Source organism: Chaetodon trifascialis, chromosome 20, assembly GCF_039877785.1.
Source record: "Chaetodon trifascialis isolate fChaTrf1 chromosome 20, fChaTrf1.hap1, whole genome shotgun sequence".
NCBI lineage: Eukaryota > Metazoa > Chordata > Actinopteri > Chaetodontiformes > Chaetodontidae > Chaetodon > Chaetodon trifascialis.
In genome coordinates, this window is record NC_092075.1 from 17,432,104 (window position 1) to 17,458,379 (window position 26,276).

General features: G+C 41.2%; 2 protein-coding genes across 2 annotated transcripts; both read left to right on the forward strand.

Moving 5' to 3' along the window:
- Positions 1-6,974: 6,974 nt before the first annotated feature.
- Positions 6,975-11,908, forward strand: LOC139348758 (bile salt-activated lipase-like). The gene is made up of 11 exons (XM_070989085.1): positions 6,975-7,064; positions 7,504-7,651; positions 7,725-7,844; positions 7,938-8,135; positions 8,311-8,441; positions 8,815-8,922; positions 9,321-9,435; positions 9,714-9,900; positions 10,035-10,238; positions 11,394-11,597; positions 11,716-11,908. The coding sequence occupies exons 1-11, from the start codon at positions 7,002-7,004 to the stop codon at positions 11,906-11,908; spliced, it is 1,671 nt and encodes a 556-aa protein (XP_070845186.1). The 5' UTR covers positions 6,975-7,001.
- A 3,890-nt stretch (positions 11,909-15,798) lies between these two features.
- LOC139348757 (cholesterol 7-desaturase nvd) lies at positions 15,799-25,507 on the forward strand. Its single transcript, XM_070989084.1, has 7 exons — positions 15,799-16,314; positions 20,338-20,526; positions 20,827-21,005; positions 21,174-21,299; positions 21,508-21,627; positions 22,121-22,297; positions 23,444-25,507. The coding sequence occupies exons 1-7, from the start codon at positions 15,825-15,827 to the stop codon at positions 23,603-23,605; spliced, it is 1,443 nt and encodes a 480-aa protein (XP_070845185.1). The 5' UTR covers positions 15,799-15,824; the 3' UTR covers positions 23,606-25,507.
- Positions 25,508-26,276: the final 769 nt, after the last annotated feature.

The window sequence follows — 26,276 nt, forward strand, 5'->3', positions numbered from 1 at the left end:
CTGACCTAATTCAGAACCAAACTGAACTGTAGAAGCCTTTTGGATAAGAGGTGGAACGTCTTCTAGAACCACAAACAAGTCCAGTTGCCTTTGGAAGCACTTAGATTTACAGCAGGCTGTTTCCCATCACAGGTTTAGAGGTCAAAATCATGGTCAGTGGGACAGGTAAGATTGTATAACATGAGTAAACAGCTATATTTACCAGTTATTCTCTGGCGGGGTCGGGGGTTGGGAGTCTTGCGTATATAAGCGCCTGGAGAGGACTCCGCTGTCTTCTGGACAGCCATGGAGAAGCTGAAGGTTCTGTTTGCTGTTGTCTTGTCTCTGGGAACGGCCTCAGCCGCCTCTGTAAGTTGCACAGAGGGCTCTTTGCCATTTTTGGGCAAAAAACAAGTCTATATCACTGTTGGGATGTAGTAGTCATGGTAAAATGGTGTCTGTCTTCATTTATAATGAGTTTACTTCATCTCTGTTGACTTTTTACAATTGCAAATTATCAGCGGTAAATTTAAAAAACTCCTCCAATACACATTCATGGTTTACCTTCAGCATGAAGACTCAGACATATTGATGTGATCAACTTTATCAACTTTTTAAACTAACAATATATTGAAAAATATGATACAGTCTCTAGAAAATTAAACCAGGTGACCAGTACAGAGCAAACAGTTCACTTGAACTTGCCCTACATCATGTAACATCTGAATATACTGTATTGCCCAGGCTTAAGGCATTTCAGTGGTAAAAATAAAACAAAGAATAAATAAATATAATGTCCGTGCAAAACAGTTCAAATAAAAAAAAATAACAGTATAATGAACATCACTATACAGTACATGTTACACAAGCACACAAGAATTTTCATATGTCTCAAACAGGCCACTGAGGTGCTTGACTGATGTCCACAGATCTGACAAGAAAACACCATTGCAAGCCAAACAGACTTGACTGCTGTGGTTCAATAAACAGTAAACTACAGTTGTAAAACTGTGAAGCAAAAAAAGAAGAAAACAGCTCCTTTTGCCAGTTCACCTGATAGTTGCATATTTCAGTGTTTGATGTCTGAAAAATTAACTGATCAATTGTGTCATGTGATGAACATGCAAGTATGCTGCTTACTATGATCAGCAGGGCAGCGGTAAAGTCATCTACTGCATCTGCAATATCAGAGAAAAGTTTCAAAAATCAATCTAAATACACATGAACAGTCAATTGAGATGATGCACAGTGCACGGTGGAGAAATAATCACGGTTACAGCAAAGCAAATCTTCAGTATTTAATTTGTGATCCAATAATTATCTTAAAAATAATCTTGCCTTTCTTTGAATCTGCACCGTGACACACAATAATTAGCATGCACTGTAGTCTTACATAATATTAGTCTAATTCAGCTGCTGAAGTGACTTACATAGACCGTAAAATGTTTACACAAGACTATCATAAAGCTTCATGAATTCACTGGCAAAATGCAGGTGTCAACACACATTAACTTAGTAGAAATTAAAATGTGCTCCTTGTGTTGTTTGATTAATTGGCAATCATCTTTGAAAATGTAGCTGCTAAATCCTTCTAGCATGATGTGCACACGCTGTAATCATCAATGCAAACAAAAGAAAACATTGCTTACAGTAGCTACATACTTTGCACCAATTTATAAATCAAATAAAATTGCTACTGACCAAATAATTAGCAAGATGGGGATGGATCAGGAAAGGCGAGTATCTAGCTTCACGTGTGCAGCTCAGGTGATGCATTTCCCAGAATGCAAAAAATACTGCATGATACTGTTAGTTAAGATACTTTAACGGTAAAGTGCTGTAATTTAGGAATACATTACAGTTCTGTTAAAAAACAGTAAATGGGGAGTAATTTAACAGATTTTCTTAATACTTAATACCTTAATACTGTTGAAATCCTGCTGTAAATTTACAGCAATCATTTACAGTGTAGGAATTTAAGTAAAGATGAAGTAAAATAAGTGGGTAAGGGATAGACAGCTAACATGGCAACTTAAATTCTAAAAGCCAGCATGGCCAGGCTGCTATATGCCCACATCATCAAGAGGAGAAGGAGAAAACAAGTAAAGTTATGTAATGCTTTGAATTTATGGCTGCAACTAGTCATTTAATATATCCTGAGCAGTGAGTGTGTAACCAGCTTGCTAACATCACCGTTATTAGTGCTGCCACAAAAGTGTCTGATGGGCTTGTTTTTTCTTTTACTCCTGAAACTCCGGGCAAAGTCCTTTTTGCCTAAAAGCGGGGAAAAAATCCTGATTTTGGTGATTTCTAACCTCTCCTCTTGCACCAGCTGTTGAGGTTGAACTATTGCCATTAGGGTGATCCTGAATCCAAGTATAATAATGTGCAAAAGTTAATGAAAGTGAAGGTTTTTCTGACAAACAGCGATGTATTCATCAACCATGATAAATCCAGCAAACACATAGAGATAGCAAACACAAACTTTGGGATAAGAGTAATGTGAATGTAATAGTTACTTGCACATAGGAACTGTGCAGCAAACAATTAAAATACTGCTGTCATGCTTAATTACTCTGACTGATGATTGTAGAACATTACATTGATACCCCAACAATAGCAGTCACACTGAGTTTTATTCACTGCAGCAAACACTCATTATTATTCTTTCTCAACAAATGCTGATGGTATCTATTTTGTATATTGTCCTACAGTGTTTATAATATCCATCAGCTGAGGAATGGCTGTGTGGATCTGGTGTGGAAAGAAGGTTTGCAAAAAGCTGGCCTGTCTTAATCTCTGAATAATAAAATACTGAAGTTCAACTACATGTTTCAACTAACAGCAGCACTTTCGATATGTGGAGTTATTTTGGAGGTTTTATCTTATCTCAAACGGTGTGCTCTTTGCTAATATGAGAAGAAGTCCACCTGTTTCAATGAATCAGCAGTATTTGCCTCATTACCCACTATACAAGGACTGCAGGGGTCTTCCCTCTTCAATATGTATGCTTATACACTGTATACTCTGTGTTTGCTAAACCAAACCTTTTACCCCTAATGCTGAATGTGTAGACTAGTTTCTACTGAAAGGTTCTGCCAAAACACTGATGTATTGAGACTCAACATTATGTCCTTTGTCCATATTTGGGATGAAGAAAAACAAAAAGCAAACATACGTATTAACACTTTATACAACATGATACCTCGCTTAGAATACCTTGATTGAGTTGGCAGTTGGCACTTTCTACAGCAGACTTGAGTGAAGATTCTCATTCATCCAGGTCATGGTACTCTAAGTGCTTTCAAAGGTAGCTGGACTTGTTTGTGGTTCTAGAAGACGTTCCACCTCTTATCCAAAAGGCTTCTTCAGTTCAGAACTGACCTAATTCAGAACCAAACTGAACTGTAGAAGCCTTTTGGATAAGAGGTGGAACGTCTTCTAGAACCACAAACAAGTCCAGTTGCCTTTGGAAGCACTTAGATTTACAGCAGGCTGTTTCCCATCACAGGTTTAGAGGTCAAAATCATGGTCAGTGGGACAGGTAAGATTGTATAACATGAGTAAACAGCTATATTTACCAGTTATTCTCTGGCGGGGTCGGGGGTTGGGAGTCTTGCGTATATAAGCGCCTGGAGAGGACTCCGCTGTCTTCTGGACAGCCATGGAGAAGCTGAAGGTTCTGTTTGCTGTTGTCTTGTCTCTGGGAACGGCCTCAGCCGCCTCTGTAAGTTGCACAGAGGGCTCTTTGCCATTTTTGGGCAAAAAACAAGTCTATATCACTGTTGGGATGTAGTAGTCATGGTAAAATGGTGTCTGTCTTCATTTATAATGAGTTTACTTCATCTCTGTTGACTTTTTACAATTGCAAATTATCAGCGGTAAATTTAAAAAACTCCTCCAATACACATTCATGGTTTACCTTCAGCATGAAGACTCAGACATATTGATGTGATCAACTTTATCAACTTTTTAAACTAACAATATATTGAAAAATATGATACAGTCTCTAGAAAATTAAACCAGGTGACCAGTACAGAGCAAACAGTTCACTTGAACTTGCCCTACATCATGTAACATCTGAATATACTGTATTGCCCAGGCTTAAGGCATTTCAGTGGTAAAAATAAAACAAAGAATAAATAAATATAATGTCCGTGCAAAACAGTTCAAATAAAAAAAAATAACAGTATAATGAACATCACTATACAGTACATGTTACACAAGCACACAAGAATTTTCATATGTCTCAAACAGGCCACTGAGGTGCTTGACTGATGTCCACAGATCTGACAAGAAAACACCATTGCAAGCCAAACAGACTTGACTGCTGTGGTTCAATAAACAGTAAACTACAGTTGTAAAACTGTGAAGCAAAAAAAGAAGAAAACAGCTCCTTTTGCCAGTTCACCTGATAGTTGCATATTTCAGTGTTTGATGTCTGAAAAATTAACTGATCAATTGTGTCATGTGATGAACATGCAAGTATGCTGCTTACTATGATCAGCAGGGCAGCGGTAAAGTCATCTACTGCATCTGCAATATCAGAGAAAAGTTTCAAAAATCAATCTAAATACACATGAACAGTCAATTGAGATGATGCACAGTGCACGGTGGAGAAATAATCACGGTTACAGCAAAGCAAATCTTCAGTATTTAATTTGTGATCCAATAATTATCTTAAAAATAATCTTGCCTTTCTTTGAATCTGCACCGTGACACACAATAATTAGCATGCACTGTAGTCTTACATAATATTAGTCTAATTCAGCTGCTGAAGTGACTTACATAGACCGTAAAATGTTTACACAAGACTATCATAAAGCTTCATGAATTCACTGGCAAAATGCAGGTGTCAACACACATTAACTTAGTAGAAATTAAAATGTGCTCCTTGTGTTGTTTGATTAATTGGCAATCATCTTTGAAAATGTAGCTGCTAAATCCTTCTAGCATGATGTGCACACGCTGTAATCATCAATGCAAACAAAAGAAAACATTGCTTACAGTAGCTACATACTTTGCACCAATTTATAAATCAAATAAAATTGCTACTGACCAAATAATTAGCAAGATGGGGATGGATCAGGAAAGGCGAGTATCTAGCTTCACGTGTGCAGCTCAGGTGATGCATTTCCCAGAATGCAAAAAATACTGCATGATACTGTTAGTTAAGATACTTTAACGGTAAAGTGCTGTAATTTAGGAATACATTACAGTTCTGTTAAAAAACAGTAAATGGGGAGTAATTTAACAGATTTTCTTAATACTTAATACCTTAATACTGTTGAAATCCTGCTGTAAATTTACAGCAATCATTTACAGTGTAGGAATTTAAGTAAAGATGAAGTAAAATAAGTGGGTAAGGGATAGACAGCTAACATGGCAACTTAAATTCTAAAAGCCAGCATGGCCAGGCTGCTATATGCCCACATCATCAAGAGGAGAAGGAGAAAACAAGTAAAGTTATGTAATGCTTTGAATTTATGGCTGCAACTAGTCATTTAATATATCCTGAGCAGTGAGTGTGTAACCAGCTTGCTAACATCACCGTTATTAGTGCTGCCACAAAAGTGTCTGATGGGCTTGTTTTTTCTTTTACTCCTGAAACTCCGGGCAAAGTCCTTTTTGCCTAAAAGCGGGGAAAAAATCCTGATTTTGGTGATTTCTAACCTCTCCTCTTGCACCAGCTGTTGAGGTTGAACTATTGCCATTAGGGTGATCCTGAATCCAAGTATAATAATGTGCAAAAGTTAATGAAAGTGAAGGTTTTTCTGACAAACAGCGATGTATTCATCAACCATGATAAATCCAGCAAACACATAGAGATAGCAAACACAAACTTTGGGATAAGAGTAATGTGAATGTAATAGTTACTTGCACATAGGAACTGTGCAGCAAACAATTAAAATACTGCTGTCATGCTTAATTACTCTGACTGATGATTGTAGAACATTACATTGATACCCCAACAATAGCAGTCACACTGAGTTTTATTCACTGCAGCAAACACTCATTATTATTCTTTCTCAACAAATGCTGATGGTATCTATTTTGTATATTGTCCTACAGTGTTTATAATATCCATCAGCTGAGGAATGGCTGTGTGGATCTGGTGTGGAAAGAAGGTTTGCAAAAAGCTGGCCTGTCTTAATCTCTGAATAATAAAATACTGAAGTTCAACTACATGTTTCAACTAACAGCAGCACTTTCGATATGTGGAGTTATTTTGGAGGTTTTATCTTATCTCAAACGGTGTGCTCTTTGCTAATATGAGAAGAAGTCCACCTGTTTCAATGAATCAGCAGTATTTGCCTCATTACCCACTATACAAGGACTGCAGGGGTCTTCCCTCTTCAGTATGTGTGCTTATACACTGTATACTCTGTGTTTGTTAAACCAAACCTTTTACCCCTAATGCTGAATGTGTAGACTAGTTTCTACTGAAAGGTTCTGCCAAAACACTGATGTATTGAGACTCAACATTATGTCCTTTGTCCATATTTGGGATGAAGAAAAACAAAAAGCAAACATACGTATTAACACTTTATACAACATGATACCTCGCTTAGAATACCTTGATTGAGTTGGCAGTTGGCACCTTCTACAGCAGACTTGTGTGAAGATTCTCATTCATCCAGGTCATGGTACTCTAAGTGCTTTCAAAGGTAGCTGGACTTGTTTGTGGTTCTAGAAGACGTTCCACCTCTTATCCAAAAGGCTTCTTCAGTTCAGAACTGACCTAATTCAGAACCAAACTGAACTGTAGAAGCCTTTTGGATAAGAGGTGGAACGTCTTCTAGAACCACAAACAAGTCCAGTTGCCTTTGGAAGCACTTAGATTTACAGCAGGCTGTTTCCCATCACAGGTTTAGAGGTCAAAAGCATGGTCAGTGAGACAGTTAAGATTGTATAACATGAGTAAACAGCTATATTTACCAGTTATTCTCTGGCGGGGTCGGGGGTTGGGAGTCTTACGTATATAAGCGCCTGGAGAGGACTCCGCTGTCTTCTGGACAGCCATGGAGAAGCTGAAGGTTCTGTTTGCTGTTGTCTTGTCTCTGGGAACGGCCTCAGCCGCCTCTGTAAGTTGCACAGAGGGCTCTTTGCCATTTTTGGGCAAAAAACAAGTCTATATCACTGTTGGGATGTAGTAGTCATGGTAAAATGGTGTCTGTCTTCACTTATAATGAGTTTACTTCATCTCTGTTGACTTTTTACAATTGCAAATTATCAGCGGTAAATTTAAAAAACTCCTCCAATACACATTCATGGTTTACCTTCAGCATGAAGACAGAAATTCCAACATACATACTGTGGATGTAATTTCTCAAAAGCACGTTCTGTGTACAGTGACCACCTATAGATTACAAAGGGTTTATATCAAGGGAAAAAACAGGTTCAAGGATATGTAATACAACATGCACAATCTGCACTATTACGATATCTTACAATTTTACTGTATGTATTTACTGTTTTATAATGTCATTGAAGGTGACAGCTCATGTTTGACTGTGTCTCTAGCTGGGCGTGGTACAAACAGAAGCTGGTGGTGTTCGGGGACAAAATATCCCCCTTGGCCTTTTCCGCTCTGTTGATGTTTTCAAAGGGATTCCCTTCGCTGCCAGACCTGGAAGCTTTGAGAAACCAAAACCTCACCCTGGCTGGGATGGTGCGTAAAAACAGCACTTACACAGCAAAATCACCCTCTGAGCAGAAATGATTCATATTGTGTTCATCTTCAGGCATACTGAAGGCAACAAAGTTTGCTAAGAGATGTCACCAGAAGAGCATGCTCCAGACTTCAAGTTTTGGTAGTGAAGACTGCCTCCACCTCAACATCTGGGTTCCTCATGGTCGACATGGTAGCTATGTTTCTGCATATTACTGATATAATCACGGATACAGTAGATGTGCTTGCCTGTAAAATCAAAAATGCTTCTCTTTTTCAACCCAAGTGTCATCAGATCTCCCAGTCATGATTTGGTTTTATGGAGGAGGCTTCATGGTCGGCGGTTCTATGGGGCCAAATTTTCTCAACAACTATCTGTACAGCGGTCGGGAAATTGCAGACAAGGGCAATGTCATTGTGGTGTCTGTGGGATACCGTGTGGGAGTACTGGGATTCCTGAGTACAGGGGACTCTCGTTTACCTGGTAAGGGCAGTTACTGAGAATGTGCTGAAATGGTAGAAATCCTGCACATTTGCCGTGCTTCCACCTCTTATTGTGCTCTTTACATTCAGTTAATGGAGAAGTGGGATGACTGTGTGTCAGTAGACTTATTGGCAGTTTTAATGGGCATTTGACTCAAAATTTGCCCCCATGACAGGAAACTACGGTCTGTGGGACCAGCATGCCGCCATCGCCTGGGTGCACAGGAACATCCGCTCATTTGGAGGAGACCCCAACAACATCACCATCTTTGGAGAATCTGCGGGTGGAGCTAGCGTCAGCTTCCAAGTGAGAGGCTTTAGTAAAAACACAGTCACCTTCCAGTAAGGCAGGGGAGTTTGTAAATTGCAGCTAATGGTCTTATGAGATGAGTATTATATAGATAAGCAAAAATGCATTGAGAAGAACCATATAAGGGTTGCCAGTTTGCAGAAAATTAATTTGCCTGATGTATGATCCCCCTGAAAAATATTTCTTAAAGCACATTGTACTATTAACAAATCCAGTAGTTGCAAACAAAGTATTCCTTGCATGTACATATTCCTTTTGCAATACTTTTCAGTCATATGTGGTAAGTTTAAGGCCTGAAAAGTCCCATTTCACACATTTTGCCAATACTGAAGGTGTTCTATGGGTAATCTATGAATGTATTGCTATACAGACTCTCTCCCCCCACAACAAAGGACTGTTCAAGAGAGCCATCTCCCAGAGCGGTGTTGCCTTCTGCCCCTGGGCTATGAACAGGAACCCACTCAAGGTTGCAGAGGAGGTATGTCAGATATCATGAAGATGGAGCCCGCTGTCATGAAAAAATTCCTAATTTTACTTTGACAAGATCATTTCTATTGATGATATGATTTAAATCCTGATTTTTAAACAACTGTCCACTTTCCTTATGAAATGAACACATTAAAGCCATAATCATCCATTTGTTCCCAGATGATTGTAGAGATACAGACTGATGGCTGACAGTAGGTATCACTATGTCACATACAGTATATTATAATGTATTTAAGTTGTATACACTGTACATTATCTATACTATATATACAATGGCATGCAGTGAATGTCTTTACCATCAACTTTGTTTCTGCTATCACTGGAGGGCTGAAACACTTAACTGAGAATTTGGCTGAGCCCAAGCATGCTGTTTTACCTTGTGTTCAGGTTGCTGAGAAGGTCGGCTGCCCCACAGATGACAGGATGGTGGCCTGTCTGAAATCAACTGATGCTGTGACTCTCACCATGGCTGCTCCCTACGTCGCACTTGGCACCCCAGACAGTGAGCGTTATTTTCTGTCGATGGAAGAAAACATCCACAGATCTGACTACTTTATTGAGAATATATAACAGGCAGTCAACATTTCTGAAAGGATATTGTAAAACTGATCGCATTTTTGTGCCTCGCCATTTAGACATAATCCTTCAATTCATTATGAAGCCAAAAATCAATGTGTCACAGCAGTGGTTTTCAAAAGTCAGCTAAAACATGCTTTACATACAGACTAACAATACCACATAAATATGTAGTTGCAAGTAATTCTGTGTCAATTTATCTAGATCCTGTTGTGAAAAACCTGCTTCTGTCTCCTGTCGTGGATGGAGACTTCATCCCCGATCAGCCCGCCAACTTATTCCATAACGCTGCTGAGATTGACTACCTGTTAGGGGCTAATAACATGGACGGACACCTGTTCACCTCAAAGGACATTCCTTCCCTTGGAAAAAAGAATGAAGAGACTCCTGTGTAAGGCTGATTTGTCTTCAGAGAGAAGACGTTGAAAGAAAGAGAAAAAAGAGAAAAAGCGAGAGAGGAAATTTGGAGAACTCTCTTGCAGAATCATTTCACTAACAGAGCTCTATACCTTATTTTCAATGCAGAGAAGATGTAAAGAGGCTCCTTGCTGCTTATACTGAAGAGAAGGGGCAAGCTGCTGTCGAAACCGCCTTCACTGAATACTCGGCCAACTGGGGATCAACACCCAGCCAGAGCACCATTAAGAGATCAGCTGTGGACATCGGGACCGACTACATGTTCCTGGTTCCTACACAGACTGCCATCTACCTGCATGCTGCTCATGCAAGGTGAGGCCAACTGCTTTATTCATTTGCCTTTAAATATCTTTTAGTTGCTGCAGTTGTGTGTCTTTTGCAGTTTTACTCATCAAAAAAATAATTCAGGATGGTCTAGGTGGACACGATTTTTATAGGTATTTACAACTCTGGCACTATTTTGACAAGAATGTTAAAGGATCCTTGCCAAATAATGTATCAGGTATTACCCAGATGTTTACCAGAGCTTATAACTCAAAACTATCCAAGAAAATTATTGGTGAACTATACAGGCACATAGTCGAACTACGAGGCCATACGACAAATTACTTAAAGAGAAAATGGGAAACAGAGCTGGGAATCGTTATCTCCTCAGAGAAATGGACTAATATTATCAACACACAAATTACTACTACAGCCTCACAACAATGGAGGGACTTTTCTTGGAAAAATTGTGTCAGATTTTTTATAACACCAAAACAAAAGTCCAAACAGACTGGACTCCCACCCAAGTGCTGGAGAGAATGTGGCCACTCCATAGCAGACCACGCACACATATTCTGGGGCTGCCCCGCCCTCGGACCTTTTTGGGATGGGGTTCACAAAGTAACCAGAGAAGTCCTGGGCTATGACATTGAATTCTCCTGTTTGTCTTTTTATCTGGGGAACATAGACCTGGAAATATCTAGGGCGGACAGATATCTTTTGAAAGTCTTCATGGCAGCAAGTAAAAAGGCCATAACACGACGTTGGCTTCAAAAGGACCCGCCCACCCTTAAAGAATGGCTAAACATAATTGACACTATCCAAAGTATGGAACGGCTAACTTTTAGTCTGAGACTTAAAAAGGACAAGGGAGAAGCACTTTGGAGAAAGTGGGACAGCTATATTCAAAAGAGAAACAACCTATCTTGTACTTGAAATGCTTTGTCAAGTGATTGTGACACCATTGATACCATTGCCCTCACTAGTTTGTATGTGCCCCCCTGTTCCAGTGTTCTTATATGTTTGAGTGTTTGTTTTCTTGCTATACTTGTAAAGTGTGAATGGTGTATGCATAAGCAAAAATCTGGAAAAAAAATAAAGTAACAAAAAAAAAAAAAAAAAATTCAGGCTAAAGTTTGAGAGTGGCATAATCAGACTGTTGGCAGAAGTAGACTAAACAGAGGACGTGATGGTCTTTAACAGGTCTGGTCGTACCTACTCCTACCTGCTGACTGAGCCCAGTTTATTTGCTGGAACACTTTATAATGACTGGGTGGGAGCCGACCACGCTGACGACCTGCAGTACGTGTTTGGCAAACCCTTCACCACTCCAAAGGCCTATGGGGACAGACACAGAGACCTGTCTGGCTATTTGATCGCCTACTGGACTAACTTTGCCAGAACAGGGTAAAACACTCTTTGCATGCATGTGCAACATTGGGAAGTTTTAACAGCTTGAGGATTATTTTACTACAACACTAAAGGGTACTTTCACAAGTGTTTCTTCCTCTACTTATTTTCACAGAGACCCCAACAAAGGAAACCTGAAAGTGCCTGTAACCTGGCCTGAATTCACCAGCTCTGGACACCAATTCTTGGACATTAATGCTAAAATGAATGAAAGCTCCATTGGGCGGGAAATGAGGCTTCGTTTTGTTCGCCTTTGGACCCACATCCTTCCCAGCCTGCCATCACCTGGTGTCACAGATGCTCAGTGATGACTTTTTATTCAAATATACATTGATTATACAAATAGAAGAGTGTGTGCAATAAACTTTGTGAGTAAAAGAAATCTGTCAAGGCTCGACTACCAACTAAAAAACACCTTTGCGGGTATCATAATGAGTTTTGTTTACTTCACAAAGACGCAAGGACGAATTTTGCAGTGCTGCTTTCTGGTGTTGCCATGAACTGAGTGAAAGAGAGTGAAGGCTCCAAACGCTGAATGATGGACCATTTTAGGGCCAGTAAAGTTTGATGCTGGCATTTCATACTGAAGTTACTGAACTGGGCTCAGTGTGGTTTGCTCCCTGTTTCAAATCAACAAGTACTGTTAGACCAGATCACCACATTTGGAAGTCATCATCATGCCATCGTAAGAAAAAATACACACACATCGTGCTGGTTAATGGATTAATGGTCTTTTTCTTAAAGACTTCTGCAGCTTTGAAACAGATGATAGATTTTAAATACAAAGTCCTGCACACCTCACAGGTGATTTCAGTTGTACCAACACCAAATTATCATCAAGTCGATGAGTCTGAGCAGATGCAACAGGAAACTGAGGGAAATTTCAATCAAACACAGCCTGCACATGCCCAGAAATACACCATACTTTTCTATGTGGTTGTATGGAAATTTTAGCGCTATTTGTGAGAATAATGACCTGGAAGGGAGTACAGGTGCGCAAAATCAGTACTAAACTCTTTCTCACCAGGTTGTCCTAAAGGTCGAGTGCACTACTGATTGTTGATCACAGTATGGCAGTCTGTTTGAAGAGGTCTGATTCAGAGGCCCTAACAATGACCAGCAAATGTCAACGGTCGTCAAGCAATGAGTGCTGCTCCACTCTGAATGTCCTTGTATATTTCTTTGTTTCTACTACAACAATTCACATCTGTCAGATTTAATGTAATGCCTTGAAACCAACATTAGAAGCAACCTTAATGTGATGAACATAAGATGACACGCATTACTAATTTCTTTCACCCTACTATTATCATGTGGGACAGAGGAAAGTAGAAAAGAAGTATAAAAATGAGAGTTAATACACTCAAATTGTTTTATTTAACAATTCATATAGCATTGAAGTTTAGCTTTATGTATATGGAGATGTGTATAAAATGTATGTTTAGTTAGTGTCTGATTGTATCTGCCTCCACCAAACCCCATCATGAGCAACATGGTCCTGTCTCCTCTGATCGATGGCGACTTCCTGAACTTTACTACTCATTGCACAATGTGACTGACATCAGTTTACTGGTTTCCATGTTCCCTCAATCACCTCCCACCTGGTGGACACCCCTGTGTGTGTTTGAGCCAACACAGATTCAGTAGATCTACCTGCAGTGGCATACAGATTTATAGTCTTGTGCCCTCTAGTGGGGGTGCTGTAACTTTGCACAGTTAAAACGAGGGGGAGGGAGAGAGGAAACACACTGACTATTGGCCTGCACAGAGCCCTGACCTCAAACCCATCCAAAACCTTTGTTAGAACTGGGGTGCAGACTGTGAGCCAGACCTTATCACCCATCAGTGTTGGACCTCACTGATGCTTTTGAACGGGGCGGACTGGGACAAGAAATCGGCCCTGGCATTTTGGACCAGACCGGCCCACCACATTTAATAACACACACCTTTTCGGTCCTTTTGTTCTCTTGAATATGTATACCAACTGTGCGACTCTTTAAAACCACGTACCTTAAGCCATGCAATGAGTTAACGGGAATCAGCGAGGGTGGACACATTAAATACTTCCAAAAACTGTAATTTATTAACAGCAGGGATGGACTGACCCTCTGGTGGACCGACGTGCTATTTGGGCGACACTTGGCCACTTTTTTTTTAATTTTAAAGATTGGTCTGACCGGCCCATAGTACCAGACAGTTGATCAGCGGCCCGATTGACATTGGACTGTCCCAATCACATCGTTAAACACCAACCCCTTTCGCTTTGGTTAGGTTTTTAGGTTTGGTTAAGATCTTCGATAATAAGAGAAGTGTTAATAAATTACACTTTTTAGAAGTATTTAATGTGTCCACTCGCACTGATTCCCGTTAACTCATTGCATGGCTTAAGGTACGTGGTTTTAAAGAGTTGCACAGTTGGTATACACATTCAACAGAATGAAAGGACCAAAAAGGTGTGTTATCAAATGTGGTGGGCCGGCCTGGTCCAAAATGCCAGGGCCGATTTCTTGTCCCAGTCCGCCCCTGATTAACACTACAAAAAAAGTATACTCCACCACTCCATCACAGTAACGGATCTTTAAGCAGAATTCATCCTATTGGGTGTACTCATGTGTTTCAGGGAGGAAGAAAGAGAAAGAACAGAGATGAGAAATGATGGATCAGATGCTAACTCTTCCAAGAGTAGTACTCATGAACTGACCCAGTCCAAAAGGATGAATGTACTGTAGCTGAACTCCTGAATGAACTTTGAACTCTGTGTGTGTGTGTATATTTGAGAGAGAAAGAGAGAGAGAGAGATTTAATTATTGGCAAATCTTCAAGATAAAAATAGTGGTGTAGAAACTGAAAACTTAAGAGGGATGATGACACATGAATGAGGGAGAGGGCTACATACACAATGTCTTAAAAATACCTGTCTATACAGGTATTACAAACTAACCTGGCCATAGAACATTAACCAAAAATATGTTAATGACGTTTAATCATTATCAGATTTACCAAGGGGCTGAGTTGCTTTACTCATTACAAGTGTTCTGAAAGCAGCCCAGTTTACCGCAGGTTAACTGCATGTCCGTGTTCAATGTCGCCACCACCACTGTCATCGGCCACGGGAGCTGATGAAGGCCCTGCTGTGGCAAACATATTAGACATTTTTGCGCATTTGGCAGCGCTGGTTTGAATAGGCAGCTTCTTCTTGTCTCGCAGTTTCTCTGCACCTCCTTTTCGTTTTCTCTCATCTTCGAAGATCCTAGCAGATTACGTTACTGACGTGAAAGAGAGGAAGTGTTTCATGATATGATTGGGCGAGATGGAGATGAGCCCCGTCACGTGTCAGTGAAGAGAATAACCTATCGGCCGCAGAACTGTGTGTGTCGAGGGCCGGTCGGCGGTTATGAACAAACTCTTGTGCTGACTTTTTTTTTTTTTTTTTTGCTGGATGCATTACGCCGGCAGGACCAAAGCGAAAGTGGTTGATGCTTAACGATGTGATTGGACCAGCCCAATGTCAATCGAGCCACTGATCAACTGTCTGGCATTATGGGCCGGTCAGACCAATCTTTGAAATAAATTAAAAAAAAAAAATGGCCAAGTGTCGGCCCAAACAGCACGTCGGCCCACCGGGAAAATGGCCGGTGTGCCAGATGGTCAGCTCGTCCCTGCTTTTGAATCTGAATGAGAGTAAATCCCTGCAGCCAGCTTCCTGCCCAGAGGAGTGGAGCCTGTAATAGCAGCAGATGCTAGTGGTTTTAAAATTAGATGTTCAGTTACTACGTGTGTAATGTTCATGTGTCCGTACTGTGTAGCAAGAGACATGTAAGCGGCACCATGCGGTGATATCTGGTTATAGTAATGTTCTTACTTACAAAAAGTGAGTCTGAAGCATATTTTTTAAGTGATTTATCATACAATTAAGAAAGAAATACCTGGAAAAATGGCTACATGATTAATAAATAATTCATCATGTACACATTAAAGTAAAACAATATCATTAGAATGAGAGAGAAAGCATGAGGAAATGACAGAAGCTATGGGAGGAAACAGGAGAAGAAATATTAACACTATGAGATAAGGTTTGTGACTATAATAACAACACCATATACATATACAGTATATCTATGCTTGACAGACTGTACAGAGGCGTTCCTGTTAAATGACTTGTCCGTCTCTTTCTCTGGGCTCCGTTGTGTTCATGTGATTGGATCAGTTTTCCTCATCACACTCATGCAGGCTGATAAGGCTGATGAAGGGTGTGGCTTCAACAAAGTCGTCTCCAAGACACATAAACACCAGACAGCCAAGACAGACAGCCAGACCATGTCCACTGGGAGGACAGCAGCCAGTATTGGGCTGGCGGTAGGCGCGATCCTCGCCTTGCAGGGAGACCTGCTGGACTCCGCCGGCTTTCAGATGCGGGGCGACGCGGCGCTGCTCGGTGCTCCAGCGCGGGCTGTGGTCTGCGTCATCGCCGCAGTTTCCTTCCTCGTCGTGCGCTGGTTGTACCGGCTGCTCTTCTGTCCTCTGGAGCTGCTCAGATCGCCCGATGATGTGGGATACATCGACGTGGACGGTCGCTCCAGAGCCCAGGCGGCAAACGAGGTTCGCCGGCGGAGGAAAACCGGAGAGCTGCCTCCGGTCTATCCAAACGGCTGGTACCGAGTGCTGGACTCACACCTGCTGGAGAGGGGCGACGTCCAAAATGTCTCTATTCTAGGTATGACAAGTAAAAGAGGCTACATTACCACTGATTAAAACTAAAGAAACCACCTGCCATGCTTCTGTAGTATTGTAGCGTGTGACGCATGAAAGTGAGACCTAAAGGCTGGACTTTGACCACCAGTGAGTAACCATCACAAAACACCCAAGGAGCAATATTAAAATAAAACATTTTATTTTGAAAGTCAATAAAGACCAATCTTAAAATGTATTTGCATGTATTTCAAATGTATTTGCCCCCCCCCCCCCCCCCCCCCAAAAAAAAGGCAATTTCCCCAAACATGAAAGTGTGCGAGGTGAGATGAGATGCCTCAGCAGGTACCACCTCGGTACAGGTAGCGAAGATGCTGACACTGCACCCCTGTGCACCTGAGCTGCTGCAGCCATGACTGTGGCAGTGTGATGTCACATTTAAAACCCCTAATCTAGACATGAGATGCGGACAGGTGAGGTTAGTCAACCCACACTTTGTTGTCCTCAATTTCATGGGAGCCTCTTTAATGAGATAGAACTGTGTGTTGCTTCTCCATGTTCTTCTCCATGAGCAACAGTTGGTAGTCCTTTGATTTCTGCTAGGTTTATGAGATGTTACTGATTTGAAGTGACTGCTGCTCCTCAAGAAGATAAAGAGTTTGAGCTGAATTTTTAAGAAGTAGTCACAAAATAGTGTCAGTCTCAGGTGCATGGAACAGGAAAATATACTCTTGATAGATGAAATAAATCCTATTACTGTACTTTTAAGGAGGCATTACATTCAAATGTTACTCAGTTAATGTATTATTTTGTGAGGTGAAGTATGAACAGATTATGATTCAGTTCCTCCATTGTAGGAGGTGGAATTGTTAATCCAGATGATTCACGTCTGATTATTCATTGAAGCTTTATTTAAATTAAACAAAGCACATTTTCAGTTCTTTAGGTTTTATTTACCTCTGCTGGCCTTTCTACAACCCCCATATTTGTCACTTCACCTGGTCTCTGTTGTTGAGTCTCAGGCTGCGTTCCCTGGAATACAAAAGACAAACTCAAATTACCAAGCTTTTTTTTTTTTTTTTTTTTTTTAAGAATACATTTGACACCCATTGGCCTTCTGTCCCTGTTAGGGTGACTTAGGGATGGGGGTGCTTAGTAACGCGCAAACGAAACAAAGGTCACAAACTTTAAACCGCGTGTTTGATTTGAAGGTATCATGGAGATGGATCTAATGGTTACAGATGCAGTAAAACCTGTTTGTGAAGATCAGGTGAAACATTAAATGGCTCCTTTGCTGCAGGAAATGAAGTCTTAGCCAAGTGTTTAATGTCAATATGTCATTAAAACCAAATCAGTCTGCATAAAGCATAAAGTCTGCCATGATCACTTTTGACCTCTTTGATTTTACATTGATCTGACAGCCAGTCTGTCCTGCATCACGCCTCTCTTTGATCAGCGGTGTGACAGCTCATCACTGACAGCTTTAAAGCTTTTGATATGTCATCTTCATGCCTCTGAGCTGATTGACACGCAGCAGCTCTGTGGCGAAGTCTGAATTTATTCCACACACTGATTTGTTTGGGCTTATTTTCGTAGAGGCACGGGATTTAAAACCCACACGTGTTTCACATTTTGGATTCATTCCTCGTGTTGATATCCGGTGGGACTGTTTGATCTCTTCAGAGAGTTCCTTTGACTTTGAATTCAAAAGGGTTTCAAAGAGCGTGTGGTACTTTTATGTTTCTCATCACCTGCCATAAATAAGCAAACAAACTGTATATGAAAGGTTTTACACCTGAAAGGATATCCACCAATAACAAGAGACACCTGCTCTAACACAGTGATTCACGGTGCTGATTATTTCTCAAATAATCTGCCAAATATTTTTCCAACTAAATTGATTGATTCAGCGTTTAATCTGTGAAATATTTTAACAATTGGGACAAATGCCCATCACAACAATTTCCCATTGATAAAGGATGAATAAATAGATTCCATTAATATTTATACATGCATTTATCATAAAGCGCTTTTCCACCTTCACGGACAGAGTGCTTTTCAATTTCACACACTGATGGCCACCCCGACTGAACTGCATTCACTAATGAAAGCCCTGGAAAACGAGTAAGTGGACTTTGATCAGCCGTAAATTGTTCAGTATTTATTGACTGGCCCTGATCACTCTGTGGTTCACATCTTTTTTACAGCGAGCACCAGTGTTGCAGGTCAGTAAGACACCCTGCACATTAAAAGCGTGATGCAGATCAGTGGCAGCCAAAGTGGGAATGAGGCATTGCCAGAAAACCACGGGGGTGTTCTAGATGTGTATGCGTTGGAAATCAATAAATGCACAGACCCAGAGAACTTGAATGCCTTTCTGTCCATGATCCCTGGTATCTAGCAGAGACTGTAGTTTTCTTACATGTTCCTCTGGTCTCCTTTCTCCCCCTCTCATCCATTTCATCACATGCTGTCCCCCCGGCCCTCTGACATTTTAGTGCCCCAAATTCTGGCAATCCAGATCTACACTTGGCTTCCTTCAGGATCTGCATCCTGCTGTGAATGAACGCAGGGTCTCGCTCCCGACTTTTCTCTGCAGTCACCTGTTTTCCATCATATATCAAATTCTGCTCAGTGTATCTTTCCCCCGTGCTCTTCTCACGCGTTGCACCGTGGTTCACTTCTGCCCTACAGCAGGACGGTGCTGTGTCACCCCTCTTTTGGATGAGCCTTATTTTGGATTTCTCTGAATTTTACCGGATACCCTGATAAGGCACTGCTGGCTCTGTGGAGTCAGCGAGCCTGTGCTAATCTGGGAGCACTTTATAGGTCAGTCAAAAGTCAGGCCAAATACAGTAGATACAGTAGGTAGAGATGTCCGCATGTGGTATCTGACTGGACACAGATTGCTCGACTGTGCAACATACGACATGGACCTCCTGTGGTTTGTAATCTATCCCTGGAAACTAATCACAGCAGGTGAAGTGTAACCATCTAACACACTTCTAAAGATTGCTGCTTATCCTTTGTAAAAGACAGACAGTAGGATGAGGGTGCCTGAAGGAAAAATAAGCATTTATAGTCAATATCTGTTTAAAGTCACTATGTGTAAAACATTTCTGCTTTTGGTGCCCTATGTGCAATGCACTCCTTTCTGCCAGAGAGCTTTCTGACACGTGGTTAATGTTGTCAAATGTCTCAGTCTGGATAGGTTTAGACCCCAAACTACATGCTTAGGTTTGGGAAAGATTTTACTTTTGGTTTCACACAGGTCATGAACCTCCTTGTGAAAGGTAATGCAGAGCTACCATGGAGCTGTTGTGTCTAGTAATGCAGCAGAGGGGTTTAAAGTGGAGTTAGTTGAAAGGTACCTTGTATGTTTGTATGAGATGCTGAGGGACATGACAAAGCATTGATATTTGAGGAGTCTGGGCTGCAGTGCACACTGAACACCCGGTACACAGAGACTGTACTACCAACCAACAAAAAGTTGAGCTAAAAGAATAATTTGCATATTAACAAAGCAAAATTTTGTACAGTATGAACCCACTAGTCTGGCAACATTTAACTGAGAATCTGGCTTTTCCTCCATTTATTTCAAAATAAATGTTTTAGGCTGGTTACTTTCAGGCAGTCACCCATGTCAATTAACCATAGTCGTTACTGATTGTTTTTAAAGCTAATTTACCTCAGTACAATAGAAATGCTGGTTGGCAAGTGTACACTATCTCTGTTTATCAATGGTTTCAGGATTCACCAACAAATTATAGCTCAAGGTGCAGGTTGCACCATAAAATTAGAGGAATTTTGTTCCAGGAAATCTGTGTATATTTTGTATCAGTGGCTGCAAGATGCGTATCCCTTTATTTATAATTGCTGTTTTTTTCCTGTGCATTTGTCAATGGAGATATTTGAGTATTTTAGGGAAATGTACAAATCATTGTAGTTTATACTCTAATTCTTATATCTCACCATTGTTTTCCGAATGGGCAGCTCCTTCATGAAATGTTTCTTGTGTGTGTGTCCATACTGTAATTAATCGTCCTAGGTGAGCAGGTGGCAGTGTTTCGTGGCCATGATGGGAAGGCCTACGTGGTGGATGCCTACTGCCCTCACCTGGGTGCCAACCTGGCTGTGGGTGGACGGGTGTTAGGAAGCTGCATTGAGTGCCCATTTCATGGATGGCAATTTCAGGGGAATGATGGCAAGTGTGTGAAGATACCCTATGCAGAAAAAGGTGAAAATTGATTTTTATTCTACAGAGAAAATTGGGACGGAGAACCAAAACAATGCAGTATTACCATGTCTCAGTGTATAATTTAAAGATGGAGCAGGAAAATAAGGTGTAATTAAGAAAACTATTTGAAATTCCTTATCTACACAAATGCACATTGTTGGACCCTTCCACATGCATTATGTTAAAAGACAGTGGTGAAACTGTTTATCTGCTGTTAGGAATGAACAGTGGATTGCTGAAATAGTATGCTACCCATTATATGTATTGACTAATGAGGTTCGGGTTTCGTCTGTCTTTCAGTGCCAGAGTTTGCGAAGGTGCACAGCTGGCCCAGCTGCGAGGTCAATGGCCAGATCCTGGTTTGGTTTCACTGTGATGGAGAAGATCCTCATTGGACCGTCCCTGAGCAGCAGGAAGTTACAAAGGGCGAGTGGGTGTATCGGGGGAGAACCGAACATTATGTCAACGCTCACATACAGGTAGGTGCATATGTGTGTGCGGGTGTATTTTTCCTTACACTGTTTGGAGATGATAACCAGTGTGTTTTAAGGTGTTTTACTTTGAACATTTTCATAAAGGATCAATGAAGGTGTTGAGTACAAAGAAACATCATGAGAGTGTGTCACGGTGACCTCTCCTCCCTACAGGAGATTCCTGAAAATGCAGCAGACATCGCTCACCTCGCTCACCTGCACACGCCGAGCATTGTCAGCGGAGCCGACCTGCGCTACATCAACAGCAAAACCTGGGATTTTTTGCGGCATGACTGGAAGGTAAGGATTCCTCTAAAAATGCTAACTGAGATGGTTCTTTACAGTCCTCAAAGCTTCAGGAATGCTCTATATTTGATGGTATTTTGATTTAAGATGGCACAGAATATACTTATTTTGGAGGATGGAGTATTATTGAGTGTATTTTTGTGTCTGAATGCAGCTGTATGTGCTGTGTCTGTGTTTTTGCATGTGTGTGTGTTTACTCAAGGTTCAGTGGGAAGCAGAGTCAGAGCCCAACCAGCATTGCTCTCAGATGTTGGTGAAACATGCATTTACTGTGCTCGGACTCCACTGGCCTCTGCTGGATGTTCACGTTGTGGCCAGACAGGTACAGTAAAGGGCAAAGTGGGAATGCAGCTTGTACATCACTCGCAGTGATTGATGTTTAAATTGATAGCATAATGAATCATCTAATCAGTAATTCCATTAAAGTGAAAATGGATTTTAACCACATGACTAATGTTTTGCATAGCAATATCTACTGTGCATCAACACTGGAACACAGAGCTGTATTTCTTGATTGATGTAAATGGAAGTGACGAATCGTATAATGGTAATGTTGTGGGTTGTTATGTCAGTTATCATCAGCAATGAGAGATCGGTCCAAAGGTAAATGCTGGAGTGTCTTACATAAGAACAGTCTGGCACTGAGTGAGTGTGACAGAGCAGCTGAAATACTAGACTGATAGGAAATAAATCTCAGGTGTGTGATCAGGTGAGGGGGGAGGTGAGACAGGAGTGAGAGCGGAAAAGTACCGGCTGAGCATGTGAATAGATGACTCTATACACTGTGACATATCATGCATTTGTCTGTGCTTCAGGTGGGACCAGGACTGGTGTTTCTGCTGTTTAACCACAGTTTCTTGGGCCGGGGTCTCATCATGCACTGTGTGACTCCAGTGGAGCCTCTGCTGCAGCTCGTCTCTCACATCATGTTTTATCAGTCTAATGTTCCACCTCTGGTGCCCAAATTCATCCTCAAAGCAGAGTGCATTCAGGTGCAGTACACGCTTTCTGCTGTCACTGTGACGTAGTCCTGCATTGTCTGCATGTGTTATCATCATCTGCATTGTAGTTATTGAGCTTTTTAGCGTCTTTGAGCTCATAATTTTACTTTTACAGCACATTTAGCACTGATCAACCAACAGGCTGCTTTATTGGAAAGTGTTGTGGGGAACACAAGTAACTGAACTGCATGAATAATGCTCATAATACTTGGAAATCACTGTTATATATTAATTCTTAGTTTATTATTCAGAGTCATTGTAATGTGAAGAGATCATTGTGTGCCTTTGCCTCCCACTCTGTCTTGGTTTAATTCTCTCATTGCCAGCAGATGTAACACCACACAGTCACAGAGAAGGTGCAAATAGTCCTCATTAAACCTGATAATTAACTGTGTGGTGAAATGAAAAACAGTCACTGATTTAACAAAAAGGAAAACTAAAAAGCTGCTTCCAAAGAGAAGGAGAAAAGCATTTTTGTGAATGCTAACTGGTAAAAAGTACTCAGGGTTGGTCTCTGCTGAGCCTGGAATTTGGCCAAAGTTTAAAACATATCCGACGCAGATGGTGATTGTGTCACTGTGTGTATGTCATCGGCCTGCAAACGGACTCCCTCATTGTGTCTGTACCAAACAGTCTGTACCAGGAAAAAAAAAACAAAACCCTGAAATTTCATATCCAGCACTAGTTTTGAGATTCATTTTGGCCTTTCATTTTCTCCATTCCCTTATGTGTTGCTTCGTTGTTTAGAGGTTCAGAAGAGGACTGATGTGAGACTGTGGAATGACGTTTAATTAACAGCACTACACACAGAAAGCCCTGCAATCTTTAATAAGCCGCTGCAGCGAGACAGGACAAAATATTCTTCTTCTACCTATTATATAAATCTCAGCACTATTTAAATGGAAGTCTGCTCCTTTTTTAATCTTCTACAGCTGTGCCACCTTTGGTAATTTGGTAATGGTTCACTCAGGGGAAGTAAAGGAGGAAAGAGGCTTAGAATATTTCTAATGGACTTTAAGCTGTAAAGCAAACTTATCATGTTTGTTCAGACAGTTAATATTCATATTTACTCGCTGTTTGTCACAGCTCTTTGACCTTCTCAGTGACCTTCTCCTTTTTTTTTCTTATTGTGTCTAGTTTGAGCGGGATGTCATGATCTGGAATAATAAGAAGTACATCTCCAAGCCTTTTCTGGTGAAGGAGGATTCAGCCATCCAGAAGCACAGGCGCTGGTTCAGTCAGTTCTACAGCGAGAACAGCCCCCGGCTGCAGTACCAGCGCGACACGTTGGATTTCTGACCTCAGATCAGCTGAGAAGATGTCAGGTCAGGGTTGACATTTGTCAGAGGTCTCAGAGGAGGGAGTCCAGGGTTGATTTTCATCTGGCACATAGCTCATAAGTTAAACGAGGAGCGGGGACCGGGCTTGTTTGTGGGATGGGGCTGAATAGGCCTGAACCTACGCTGAAACCTAACTTTCCAGCTTTATGCAAGTGCCTACAGCTGTCGTGTCGACTGGTTGGACTGGGTACAACTGAGTGGATTCAGCCCTTAAATGAGAGATTTTGATGAACTGCTGCCAATATTCAAAGCAAGCAATACTAAGAGCACCACAGTTGCCATGTTGAAACACTCAAATGTTTATCAAAGCTTTTTAAATCTTAATGTGAAGAATTACATGTACTGTGATACATACATGTGTAACCAGTCACAGTCTTGCACTTGAGTGACTGTTTCAGCTGATCTTATGTTGGATAAGGGTTAATAGAAACCTCCCGCCTGCAGCTTGAGTTCACTGAAAAGGCTTCTTCTGCAGTTTGTCTCTCAGTGCTATGACCTGGTGTCACTGACTTTCTCACCTTGGCTTATCTGCCTTCCAAACTGTACGTTTTAGTCTGGAATGTGTAATTGGCAATGCCCCAGCTGATAATAAGAAAATGGCAAGTGTGTTCTTTTCCTGATTGATATCTCGGGTTACTAAACAGCCAGCTGATAGGGATTTTCTAGTCACAGCAGTTTGCAATGACAACTTAAAGGACCACTTCACCAGCTCTGTACTTAAACCTGCAATAACTGATTCTGTGGCCACTTGGGGGCAGCAAAAACAAGTTGTTTGCAAACAGTTGCTTATTCACACATGCAGCAGATACACAGCAACATTAGGAGCATCTTCAGACCCTTTTAGCTCTGCTTTGGTTGCCACCAACATGCCTCGCTCAGATGTCTCTCTGAAAACAGCTCCCTCTGTTGCCGGAAATGACGCCATGAGAGGGAAGAGAGTGGACGGGATATTGCTCGTCTAATCTCACTCTAATAAAGACAAAGTGTATTTCTCATAATGTTGCGCTGCTCCCTGAACAAGCACAATTGTACACACAGTCACTTGTTAGATAGAAAATGGTGCAAATGATGAAGAGGTCCTTTGATTATGACAGATGATAAAATGATGATGATGAAATTGTCGGTTGAGATAGAAAACACATTTTCACTTCACTTTAACTCACTCTGAGAGTTCAATAAAGATGTGCCTTTGCCTTTTTGAAAATAAGAGCATCTTGTAGATCTATAGCAATATTTCTGTTTTTTGACATGCTGAGAGATTCAGAGATTTGTGTCATGTCTCTTTTTCTTTCTTCTTTATTCACGTCTACACATTGAAACCCTTTATTTAAAGTGAGCCTTCACTCAATTTTAGGTCTGATCATTTATTTAAAAAAAAAAAAAAATGGACACGTGTTGCTTGTGATACGGTCATAATGTGTGTTCTAATTACTGCTGTAGCAGATCTGCATGTGAGACAGCAATATGAAGTTTCAGCATTTCATTTTGTTATTTACTCCTGGTGCATGATGGCGACTCATTACTGACTAAATCACTGATGACTGCGATGCTGTGCCGTTTTATTAGATGCTACTGTGCCTGCAGGGAAATGTGACAAAACTATAAAAGCAAGAATTTTCAGTCGCCTGCGGTGACGGGGCTGGGTATGTGGGATCGCTCAGCGTTCCGTTTTAATTTCCGTTAGAGTTATCAGATAGTCATAGAAGATGCATTTCAAAGGAAGTTACCAGTAAAAAGCGTGTTCTTATGAATATCAGATGAACTCCTCTCTCCTCAATATGAAAATGTATTTTTGTAAGTGGCTAATCTACAGATGTGATGTTTATTTAAATGTGCAGAATAAATGTGTATGCTTGCCTCTAATGTGTTTGTTCATGCGTTTCTGAACTGGCAAAAGCTTTCCGTTGCACTGAATACATTAGCGTGTTAAATTGAGCGGAACAGTGAAATGTTCGCTGTACTACTTGGCCAGTGGCACTTCTGTCAGACTCATATTACTGCTTGGCACTCCTTATCTGTGAATGTGCTTATCTTATCTGGGTTTCTGGTGGGACAGGACTGTGTTGCCTTTGTTATACAGTAGCATTACATCAACAGTTGGCTCACTTGAGCTTTGTCCAGGAAGAAAGCAGACTTTTTGTAATGAGGACACATATTGAGCGTTTGTGAGCGTTTGTATGGAATAGACAGAAGGAATCTTTCTGTTATGAAGGATGGCTGAGGCTGAAACCCTTGAGAAGGTGGAGGAAGGTCTTGTTACACTTGAGGAACAGCACCTGCCAGCTGCAGAGGAGACTTACTTCAGAGTTTCATACACAACGAGGGGAGCAGAAAAGCATGAAGACGAGAGTGATTCAGTCACCAAGCCTCTGCTTCAGCACACACATCAGGGCAGCCGTGATGAGAGTCACAAAGCAGACTCGCAAACAGATGGCGCCGACCCAAAGACATCTGTTCCACAAGAGCTGGAATTGGCTGGCAGCGATCGGCCCGGCTGCAGTGGAAGTGTCAGGAGTTTGTGCAGCAACAGCAGCCGGCACGAGTGCCCCATCTGCAGCGAGCTGTTCGACTCACACGGAGATCACCGCCTCACCTTACTCAACTGCGACCACACACTGTGCCACCGCTGT